Raw genomic sequence first — 12,594 nt, 5'->3', positions numbered from 1 at the left:
AATCTACAAACAATACTCCATAAAGACAGTGAAAACTGGATTGTAGAAAAGTATTAAAAATAAAAAAAATGAAAATAACTTATTTACGTAAGTATTCAGAACCTTCGCTATGAGAGTCGAAATTGAGCTCAGGTGCATCCTGTTTTCAAACAACCTCATTGGAGTCCACCTATGGTAAATTCAATTGACAGGACATTATTTCAAAAAGCACACACCTGTCAATATAAGGTCCCACAGTTGACAGTGCATGTCAGAGCAAGCAATGAGGTCGAAGTAATTGTTTATAGACCTCCGAGACAGGATTGTGTCGAGGCACAGATCTGGGGAAGGGTACCAAAACATTTCTGCAGCATTGAAGGTTCCCAAGAACACAGTGGCCTGCATCATTCTTAAATGGAAGAAGTTTGGAACCACCAAGACCCTTCCTAGAGCTGACCGCTTTGCCAAACTGAGCAATCGGGGGAGAACCTCAGGGAGGTGACCAAGAACCCGATGGTCACTGACAGAGCTCCAGAGTTCCTCTGTGGCAATGGGAGAACCTTCCAAAAGGACAACCATCCCTGCAGCACTCCACCAATCACGTCTTTATGGTAGAGTGGCCAGACGGAAGCCACTCCTCCGTAAAACCACATGCCAGCCCGCTTGGAGTTTGACAAAAGGCACCTAAAGGACTCTCAGACCATGAGAACAAGATTCTCTGGTCTGATGAAACCAATATTGAACTCTTTGGCCTGAATGCCAAGCGTCACGTCTGGAGGAAACCTGGCACCCTCCCTACAGCGAAGCATGGTGGTGGCAGCATCATGCTGTGTGGATGTTTTTCAGCAGCAGGGACTGGGAGACTAGTCAGGTTCGAGGGAAAGATGAACGGAGCAAAGTAGAGATCCTTGATGAAAACATGCTCCAGAGCGCTCAGGACCTCAGACTGGGGTGAAGGTTCACCTTCTAACAGGACAACAACACTAAGCACACAGCCAAGACATTGCAGGAGTGCCTTCGGGACAAGTCTCTGAATGTCTTTGAGTGGCCCAACCATAGCCTGGACTTGAACCTGATCGAAATCTCTAGAGAGAACTGAAAATAGCTGTGCAGCGACGCTCCCTATCCAACCTGACAGTTTGAGAGGATCTGCCGAGAAAAACAGGAGAAACTTCCCAAATACAGGCGTGCCAAGTCATACCCAAGAAGACTTGAGGCTGCCAAAGGAGTTAACAAAGTACTGAGTAAAGGGTCTGAATACTTCTGTAATGACAAAGCAAAAATCTGTTTTTGCTTTGTCATTATGGGGTAGTTTGTGTAGATTGATGAGGGGATGTGTAGATTTGTGTAGATTTATTTTAGAATAAAGCTGTAACGTAAAAATGTGGAAAAAGTCAAGGGGTCTGAATACTTTCCGAATGAACAGTATATGTCCCAAATGGCATATACTCTATATAGTGCAGCAAATAGTAGTGCCCTGGTTAAAGTATAAGTGAATCGGGTGCAATTTCAGACACAGCCCAAGTCCCCCTGATACAATGTAACAAACAATAAGGGACCATGCCATCATCACCATGTTTCTCACACATACTAATTGCGTAACACATTTCCCTTAATAGTTACGCAACACACTTCAATTGTTAGCATGCTAATGACAAATTCTGATGTGGGGGGGAGCAGGGTAAGAGTTTCTGGATTCGCAGTGAATGTGGAGCAGGGATGAGGTAGATACTAGATCGAGCTAGAGAGCTCAGTCCTGCTATTCTTAGCATGAGAGCTATGCGCCCGCAGCCTGCCTTTTCGGTCGCGAGCCAAGCGTACAGGCACAAAAACAGCAAATGTTAACTGCAGGTGGAGTTTAAGGACGTGGGATGCCCATTACGCTGTTCCTGCTCATGCGACTGCCCACACTGCAGTTTCTAGCGGGGCTAATACTGCTTAGCATACAAGACACCCCTCAGACTCCTAAAATAACCAACTACAGATGGTTACACAAACCATTGTTTAGGGATTGAGGGATCCTGCAGTATATGGTCTTATAGGAAGGTGGAGTAATTGATGCACGGCCTTAGAATTCACTGTGGTTTGTTTCAAGAGTCTATATTTAAATAAGATGATCTACACCTGACCAAACCAGGTAGGTATGATCAGGACTAAACTGATGGACCATCCATGAAATCGGTGCTATTGTTCAAATCCATTTTTAAACATCGTAGACCAGGGCCCATATTCATAAAGTGATCAAGGATCAGGTCCACCGGTCCATAAACATATTCATTATTATCTGAAAGGCAAAACTAATCCTAAAATCAGCACTCCTACTCTGAGGCTTGAGCAACAGTTCCAGGGCAATATCTTGTGATTTTATTTTATTCAACCTTCATTTAAGCATGGAGTCACTTACAGGCTGTGCTTTATAGATGCCAAGTTACAGACCACAGTGATAGGTTGATGGCTAGAACAGAGAGTGTTGTTGTGTTGGTGCTCACCTCCTTGTGCTCTTTCCTGCATTTCAGTGCAGTGACAATGTCCTGGTAGGGCTCGGTGGGGAACGACACAGACTTGATGACTTTGGGCGGCGGGCATGGCGGCGCTTTGAACAGGCCGTCGTCTTTGTGAGAGTTGGCATCCTTGCTGCTCCCGCTCGACTGGCTGGCCTGGTAGAGAGAGGGAGAGTAGGAGAGACAGGGAAAGGGCAGAAAGAGAGAGAGAGAGAGTGTCAGAGAAAAGCAAAACCAAACACCTGCTCAGCACACGGCCCTGCTGCTGCTGCTGGCAATTCATGTTGTTGAACGCCAGCCAACAGCCTCCTGCCCCTTACGTAAGACCAGATAAGGCACAGTAAAAACTCACACGTGCACACACACACACACACACGACCCGAGTCCCTTCTAGCAGTCTGAGGGAGGAGGGCGTTATAGGGCCCTGTAAAACATGACTAACATTATCTGTAAGACTGAGAACTCAACATTCAGAGCAGTGTATTTTTAACAGGCTAATGAATTCCAGGGATGGCAAGGTGCCACAATGGCTTCTAATGACATTTGGTGAATTAATCAGACCGTGTGCATGCCAAATGGTACCCTAGTGCACTACAAAAGGAAATAGGGTGCCACTTGGGACACCGATTGGAGTAGTGGCCTTAAGGGGGCAAACCATGGCTAAGAGACCAATACGAGCATGTGTTTACTCTGGAAAAATGTGTAGCAGTGTGTGTGGGGGGGGGGCTCAGTTCTGGTGACTTTACATAAAGGACATTCTACTCCAAAATGAATGAAAATAAAATGATGCTGACACCATCTACAATATCATTTCCACCTCCAGAAATTAGCCAAATAATAATTTAACATATTGGACCATGTTGGACCATGTATATAGCCTATGCATGGCCCATATTATTAGGTATGCTATTAGTAATAAGCATTCAAATATAAATTGTTATTTAACATCTTATTTGGGGTTTACGGGATATCCGCAAAAAGCAACGATACCCACTATAAAAACAACAGTAAGGTAAACCTGTTTAAGGTAAACTTGTTTAGTTTAACTTATTTGATACAACTTAAAGATGTGTCCATCTATAGCAGTGGATAAGAAGTATGCAAAAGTGTTTGCTTTAAACCACCACAAGGGGTGGCTGGCTGAATGAGTTCAACATAGTCAATATGAAACGGCACTGTTCACAAGTTGAGAGCTTCAAGTTCCTTGGTATCCACATCACCAACAAACTAGAATGGTCAAAACACACCAAGACAGTCATGAAGAGGGCAGGACAAAGCCTATTGCCCCTCAGGAAACTAAAAAGATTTGGCATGGGTCCTGAGATCCTCAAAAGGTTTCTACAGCTGCAACATGGAGAGCATCATGACTGGTTGCATCCCTGCCTGGTACGGCAATTGCTCGGCCTCCGACCGCAAGGCACTACAGAGGGTAGGGCGTACGGCCCAGTACATCACTGGGGCTAAGCTGCCTGCCATCCAGGACCTCTACACCAGGCGGTGTCAGAGGAAAGCCCTAAAAATTGTCAAAGACCACAGCCACCCCAGTCACAGACTATTCTCTCTACTACCACATGGCAAGCGGTACCGGAGTGCCAAGTCTAGGACAAAAAGGCTTCTCAACAGTTTTTACCCCCAAGCCATAAGACTCCTGCTGCTACTCTCTGTTTATCATATATGCATAGTCACTTTAACTATACATTCATGTACACACTACCTCAATTGGCCCGACCAACCAGTGCGCCCGCACATTGGCTAACCGGGCTATCTGCATTGTGTCCCGCCATCCACCAACCTCTCTTTACGCTACTGCTACTCTCTGTTCATCATACATGCATAGTCACTTTAACCATATGTACATACTACCTCAATCAGCCTGACTAACCGGTGTCTGTACATAGCCTCGCTACTGTATATAGCCTCGCTACTGTTATTTTTCACTGTCTTTTTTACTGTTGTTTTTATTTCTTTACTTACCCATTGTTCACCTAATACCTTTTTTGCACTATTGGTTAGAGCATGTAAGTAAGCATTTCACTGTAAGGTCTACACCTGTTGTATTCGGCGCACATGACAAATAAACTTTGATTTGATGTTCACAAATAAGCATTGAAATGCAGTAACATGCCATTCGTAATGTCACCACTAGGTGTCAGCGCCAGCATTTGTTTTGAGTCGATTTACTACCGTGTTTACAACAGCCAAAGGTCATGTAAACAAACGCTTTATGGCAACTTTACAAGCACAAGTTAGCTGTTCATTACGACAATGTTTTCTTACAGGTACCATATTTACAATATACTGTTATTCAATACAAAATGTATTGGCTATACATTTCAACGACAATGGCATGCACTGCTGACTAAAAACGTTTATGCAGGCAAATGCTTGCCGCGCTGGTTTTAGTCCCATGTTCTAATTTAGCTAGCTACGGATCTCATCATGAATGCAAGTACATTGCCTGAATGACAGACATGTGCCAATGTCTTGCTTTTTGCAGATTGCATATTTAGGAAAACAAACTAAAATAAGTCCACTAGCTAACATAATAGGCCCAGACAGTAACAGTGTCACTTTTGTATCAAAGACGAGAGTTCACTTTGCCGGCAATCGAGTGTTAGCACATACGTAGCACAGATAGCTAGCTAAGCTAACTACCTTGCTGGCTAGATAGCTAAACTAAATAACTAACATGCTGGCTAGCTAGCCAGCCAGCCAACGTTACCTAAGTTAGAATGTGATGAGGACAGGGCTGCTTGCTTGGTGAAGTGTACTTTTGAACATTTACTTATTCAAATACGCTGGCTGTGTCAAGCTACTCACCATCAAACCACCATACTTACTATCTCCCTCTCTCTCCCCCCGTTGTAACCTAGGGCTGAATGTTGTTCAATGAGCAGCCTGTAGAACACCCTCTTCAGGAAACTATTAACATTGCTCACTTGCGGTCATTTTTTGACAGGCGCATTTGTTTATTCTATGTTTATAATATCAGCGCTTTCTCTGTTGAATAAAGGCCGATAAAAATGACTACATTATTTAAAAATATAAGAAACTCGGCCGATATTAGCCGGTCAACCAATTTAACGGTCGGGCTCTACAGTTAATAATTATTCAGGCTTTCGTTCATTAGACCGTACACGCAGGCCATATAAAGTGTAAACCAGTGTGGCTGGTAAAAGTTTGAGCAGCCTGCTTTTGCAGCCTATATTGGATTTTGGGAATTCCCTATGGCACTTGTAATTGGAATATTTATCTCCATAGAACACACAAGCAGACTGGGTAAACAGATAACCCCATAGTAGAATAGTTTCAGATTTCTCTACTCATTAGCCGTTTTGTTTTCTGAGGAAAAGTAATTGTGGACTGTTCCAGAATCTTCAAAGTGCGCCTCAGCAGAAATATTAGTTTCATATTTTTTGGGAAATTATTTTGCTGTGTCGCAGCACCCCAGCTAAATGACTGCAGCGGAAACACTGACGAGCATCACTGGTCGTGGAGGGAGGGTGTGAGTGATGCTAGGGAGAATGCAGTGTTCACGAGCTGCAGAAATCTCATACCTCTAGCTAGCTGGGGGGGTAGAGTCTGTGGTGAGCGACACCCCTTGGTGTTGACTAGGAGGTAACTTACGGGTGCAGTGGTTGATCGGGGTACGGGTGGCGGGGGCAGCTCCTCTGGCTCTCTATTCCAGTGTCTGGCGTTGTACACAGCTTTAGTGGGAGACTGCAGGGGGAAACAGAAAAACAACTAAACTTACACCGTGACGAGGTAAGTCCATGAAGTGTACTTCACTTTTTTATTTAAATCACACAAAATCCCATCAGCCCTTTCTACTAAAACAGTGTTAAAACAAAAATGAGAAACATTGATCAACACATACTCCAACCAGCTGCAACAGCCAATTTAAAGTTTACTCAATTTCTCCTAATTCAAGGTGATTTTTTATACTGGGAATGATCAGTGTCTTGGAACATAGCACCTTTTATTTCATTAGTCAGAGGGAGATGTAACAGAGAGATAGAGTGCGGATGGGATAGAAAACATTGGTCTTTGTTGGTTCGCGTAACAAAACAAGCCCTGTGGGGAGAGCGCACGTCTAAATGAATGCCTATTAAACCACGAGGCAGCCAGGACAGCTCAAACAGCAGGACTGATTGGAGACAACTGCCAGCACCGTGTACAGACACCGGAGTGCACACAAAAACCTTGGCTCCTCTCCGCTCTGCTTAGAAGAATCCCATTGGCTAAATCTGTTGCTGGGATATTAATAATGAAAAGAAAATAATAAAAAGAGAAAAAAAACATTGCTGGCACAGGATAGAGCACTGCAGGAAACAATGAACTGAGTGTACCTCAACTTTCAACCATGATCCTACTCTAATCAAGAGGACACAGACCGGCAGGTTCACCGCACCCACGGCAGTGAGTCTTGAGAAGCAAGGCATTTTCTGTAAACATGGGCACTATCTCATGCAAACACACACTGTGCACACCAAGGTTTCAAACTCATTTTATGGAGGCCCTAGTGTCTGCAGGGTTTTGTTTTTCTTTCAATTAAGACCTAGACAACCAGGTGAGGGGAGTTCTTTACTAATAAGTGACCTTAATTCAATCAAGCACAAGGGAGGAGCGAAAATCCGCAGACACTCGGCCCTGCGTGGAATGAGTGACACATACGTTAGGCAATAAATACCAACTTTTGGCCGATAAAAAAAAGTTAAACTGATAAATAGAATTGCTACCGGCCAAATTGTCCAGGAGGGGAAAAAAACGATCCATTGAAAAGAATAATGCTTTTTAGTGTGGGGGTGTGTGTTTCTATTTTTACTCACGCAAAAGATACAAGGTCCTAATAAGGGATTTCAGCTAAGTGTACCCCGACTGGGCAAAATTGGCGAAGATTGTGTTGATTATTCCGCCGAGAGGGGATTGTTTCTCCACAACAGAGTAAAAGATGGCTTCAAGATCGCGCCTCCTTGTGGGAAAAAAGTAACGAGGCTAATGCGCATCGCACGCTGCTCCAAGGAGTTGGACAGTTTTGACTTCCCAACAGCAGCAGCTCATTTTGAGCAGGCCAAGGTCCGCCGGAAATGCAAGTAAATTTAGAGGCAAATTGTGTAGGTCAGGGCTAGTCCTAGCAGTTCGGCTGCAGCCCTAGGCAAGATCAAGATGTGGCGCCCCTCTGTCATGTATAGTATAAAGATTTGGAATGGATTACAGTAATGATGTGAAGCATGCACAATTGGTGCATTTCAGTTAGTTTATGCAGTAGCACTTGTAACCGAAAAACTGTTGCCAACTATTCACATCAGAGAGTTGATGTTGCAAATCACTAGGCAGCCTACTGCCTATAGTAGGAAACAGTTATCAATAAGTTTAGGAAACAGTTTCACAGAAGCATTGTAAAATAACTCTCAAATGAACCAGCCTTAACGAATTGTTTATTTACATATAGGATATTTTCTTAATTTTGTGGCCGCCTAGTGTCCGCTTTCCACTGATGGTTCTGATTCGTAGCTGGAGTGGGGCGGGTCGGAAAGGTCATGGCTAGACGGGATCCAGCTTGTCAAATTAACATCAAAATTATTAGATTATTTTAGCTAAACTTAACCTTTTTCCTAACACGTTAATATTCCTAAACTGCTGTGTAAATTCTAACCTGCTACAAAAAGTAAAATCTGCAGTCAATTTGACAAAAGCTGTATCCCTTCTAGCCATGACCGGCCGGCCCTGGTGTCGATAGAGAGCCATGTTTTGATATTTATTAGGCCTAATTAAAATGTTCATGCCTACACTAAATTAGAGGCCTAGATTGCATTTAAAAAAGCTGTTTTTTGTTATTTATTCATTCAAAAAGTCCATACAAATAGCCTTTAGGATGGATCATTCACAAATTATATTATACAAATATTAGATTTGATTTTGAAGATGTATTTTATTACTGTGTAGGCAACTTGATCTTCTAGGCTAAATGTAAAAAAATACAAATCTAATAATATTAATTTATGATTTATAGCAGGGATGAAGACAACGGGCAATGTTTTGCTTTCCACTAAAAACCTGTCATGTTGGTATAAGAACATTGTACTTTATTAGAACTTTACAGGCTCATTTATATTCTGTTAAAATGAATTACAATAACGTAAATGTGATTTTGAGCACCGTGAGTGGACATCCTAATGCGTTACGCACCCAATGCATATGGATTGCGGTAAATAGAAAGCTTACCGGTCACGATCCACCAGCGCCAAATTTCCCAAACAGAAACCCTGATGCACACGAGAGAGTTTGTGTGTGTGTGTAACAGATACATGGCAATTAGCTCTAAGTGCACTACTTGAGCTCCCCCTCCCCAATGTTTACCCAAGGCCCTCTTCATAAGTCAGAGACGAGTACAAGCAAGTACACACACACACAACTACTGTCTTGGACAACACTTCTGACCACTAGAAGGCTGAAAGAGAAAGAGGCTGAGTGCGAGAGAGAGCCACAGCAGAAGACTGAGGATCATTTACAGCTGCAGACGGGGGACTTGTGAAAAACACTGGTGAAACCACACTGATGAAACCAAACCACTCAACCAGCCATCAGCTGTTGTGGTCCAACACCACTCGAGACAGTAACAGGAGCCCTGCTCTGGCCTTAGGCAGGCAAACATTTTATGACGCATGTCTACACCATCTTACACACACACACACCCCCAGGGTTTCCTTTAGCCAGTAATTGCTGACTTTTGTCTTCTCACTCCTTGCGCGCTTGCAAGAGAGTGAGGGGCCTAGGCTATTGTTGATTGCAAAGATGGAGGCCTTTTTCATTGAAGTAAAACAAAAGTTAGCGGAAAAAGAGTATACCTATAGAGAAAAGCCTACAACGGGGATTTAATACTATAGTGGACAAAGATGAAAAGAACGTTGGTACGGCCAAATGCAGGCTAATGCTAACTAGCGTTAACCCATAGACTTCCAGTCGTTGCCCTATCTACTAGCATTCCAGCAGACACCCATAGACTTATATTCTGGGGACGATGACTGATGCTAGACTGCCGTTTCACAAAAAAAAAATACAAAAAATCTTGCTCTTTTGTCCATAATAATCTTGTCATGTAGGAATTACCCACAGTACATCTGCAAGCTGTTCTACAGACTATAACGCATGTGCCAATACCAGAGTGGTCACACTTACATAACGCAACATTTGTGACAAAACAATCAGAGTTGAAAAACGAGCGAGCGCACGTGTGAGAGAGCGCGACATGAATGAATCAGGGGTCATGATAATGACGGCCATTAAATCAACCTCTAACATCTGACATCATAAGACAGGCATATCCAGAGCACAGAGGGCCAGACCGTACATACACAAATAATGCATGAAGCACAACTGGTTATGCAGAATGAAAAGTAGAATGAAAAAAAAAAAAGACGGGATTGTTGGATTATCATGCAAAACAGCCACCTTTTTTTAAAGCAATTTGTAAACAAACTGCAAGAGAAGAACATTCATTGTTAAGCATCAAATTTAATTGGTTTTTCGGAAGGTTCTTACAGGCTGCTTCCCAAATGGCACCCTACAGTACATAGTGCACTACAGGTCCTGGTCAAAAGTAGTGCACTATATAGGGAATAGGGTACAATATGGAACTACCATAAACCGGCAAAATTATGCATTACCGCTGCATGCGTCAGACTGCCACTTCACTACCCCTGCAGATAGCCCAGTCGTAATCGAAAGCGCTGCCTTTTGACGACTCATGAATACCCAGGTCATTTTGGAGGGCTATTGTTTTTTTTTATGTGTTCAGCTCGCCTATTATGTTATCTGCATGGAGGACATTACAGGGCAAGAGATGAGGACTGTGGAGAAAGCATCTCGGAAGACTTGGAAGGCACCTTGGCACTCTACAGGTTTGTAGTAGCCCGAATGCAAAGAAAAACAATTCATGACAAGCTGCCTTCAAACTATCATTATATGAACCATTGTATAAACTATAACCTGCACCTAACAACTAGGGCTGTGACGGAAAAAAATATTGCGATATTATTATCACTGCAAAAATGAAAACAAAGCAGATCACACTCTTTGGTCTACTAAAAACCTGCTGTATGTCAAATATTGTGTCCTATAGCTTGGAAAACAACTTGATGTTTCCAACATTGGGGCTGTTTTCCGCTTTATGTTTTGTTTCCTTGCCACGATACTAATGAGTACCGCAATACTGGTATCATCCCGGACCCTACTAACAAACCCAACTCATATGCGTCTGGCTTTCCCACAATATGATTTCAAATCGCATTCTTAACAAGGCCTTGCTCTCAACTCGCCTTGCTCTTAACTTTAAGTCTAAGCCCTGTCTAAGCTAGCGTTTGTTCTGAAGTGTCTGCCCAACATTTGAGAGATAAGAAAGATCAGGAAACAAATTTTATATGTATAAAACTATTTATTTTGGGAACTATCTCCATATATACAGCGCATTCAATAGTGGAGCTCTTAAAGATCAAGTTCATCTAAGCGATTGGAGAACAGGCATTACTGGTTCTCTTGATAAATGAGAACCATCTCAGAGACTACAATGACCGTTCATCCATCCACATATAAATAATCCAACAGGCCGTTTTGGCCTGGCATCTCTTACAGAGTACAGGCTACTCATTCTCTGCTGAAAGTTCTGGGTCTAGTTCATTAGGCACCAGACTGAAACAGGGAGGGACTACCTGAACGTGTCCAATGAAAAGCTTGTTTTGTTTTCCGTTGCAAAGAGTTTCGCTATGATGTGCCGTTGTGGCCTGGTTAACACGACCCTGGACAAGTGTTCTATAGGAACTCACCCCGCACTCTTACCTTTTTGGGACCACTGAAGATCTTCCTATTGGTCTCCCTGCTCTCCTTGGATTTCTCCACCTGTTTTGCCTGAGGTCTCCTGGGCATCTCTAGGCCCACAGAGGCAGAGTTGTCCTCTGGGAAGTCCATCAAATCTACAGGGGACATGCCAAATGTAAATGTGTGTTAGACTAGAGCAGAACATCACAGTTCATTACCAAGTCTATATAATTACATATAATTGTGAATCTTTGTGACCAAGTCATTAATAGGCAAAAGTATTTCATTAGAATAGATTATTGAAATCTATATTCAGATCTACACTGGCATGTATGCATGTATGTATTTACATTTACATTTTAGTCATTTAGCAGACGCCCTTATCCAGAGCGACTTACAGTAGTGAATGCATACATTTCATTTAATGCATTTTTTTGTACTGGCCCCCCGTGGGAATCGAACCCACAACCCTGGCGTTGCACACACCAAGCTGGCGTTGCAAACACCATGCTCTACCAACTGAGCCACAGGGAAGGCCGTATGTATGTATGTATGTATGTATGTATGTATGTATGTATGTATGTATGTATGTATGTATGTATGTATGTATGTATGTATGTGGCAAGATAGGCGCTGTGCGTCTGTCTCTTCGGAAAGTATTCAGACCCCTTGTTAAATTAGTCTTATCCTAAAATTGTTTTTTTTTTTGGTTTTTTTAAATCTCTCAATCTACACACAATACCCCATAATGACAAAGCGAAAACAGGTTTTTAGAAATTTGAGAATTCATTGAAAATAAACAGAAATACCTTATTTACAAAAGTATTCAGACCCTTTGCCATGTGACTCGAAATTGAGCTCAGGTGCATCCTGTTTCCATTGATCATCCTTGAGATGTTTCTACAACTTCATTGGATTCCACCGGTGGCAAATTAAATTGGACATGATTTGGTAAGGCACACACCTGTCTATAGAAGGTCCCACAGTTGACAGTGCATGTCAGAGCAAAAACCAAGCCATGAGGTCAGAGGAATTGTCCGTAGAGCTCCGAGACAGGATTGTGTTGAGGTACAGATCTGGGGAAGGGTACCAAAACATTTCTGCAACATTGAAGGTCCCCAGGAACACAGTGGCCCCCATCATTCTTAAATGGAAGATGTTAGGAACCACCAAGACTCTTCCAAGAACTGGCCGCCCGGCCAAAACTGAGAAAATGGGTGAGAAGGCCCCAGTCAGTCAAGTGACCAAAAACCTGAGTTATAGAGTTCCTCTGTGGAGATGGGCGAACCTTCCAGAAGGA

The 12,594-nt window shown here is 42.9% G+C and overlaps 1 protein-coding gene across 3 annotated transcripts in view; it reads right to left on the bottom strand.

The window, feature by feature from the left end:
- LOC106589362 (wings apart-like protein homolog) overlaps positions 1-12,594 on the bottom strand; it is a 53,518-nt gene that overhangs the window by 20,547 nt on the left and 20,377 nt on the right. For all 3 annotated transcript variants that reach the window (XM_045710037.1, XM_014179235.2, XM_014179236.2), the window contains 3 exons: positions 11,316-11,449; positions 6,108-6,200; positions 2,469-2,636 (listed from right to left, as the gene is read on the bottom strand). In XM_045710037.1, coding sequence (XP_045565993.1) covers positions 2,469-2,636; positions 6,108-6,200; positions 11,316-11,449 — 395 coding nt within the window. The remainder of the gene's footprint in view (positions 1-2,468; positions 2,637-6,107; positions 6,201-11,315; positions 11,450-12,594) is intronic.

Source organism: Salmo salar, chromosome ssa28, assembly GCF_905237065.1.
Source record: "Salmo salar chromosome ssa28, Ssal_v3.1, whole genome shotgun sequence".
NCBI lineage: Eukaryota > Metazoa > Chordata > Actinopteri > Salmoniformes > Salmonidae > Salmo > Salmo salar.
The sequence above is the reverse complement of the archived record's forward strand: the minus strand, read 5'-3'. Positions and strand labels throughout refer to the sequence as shown.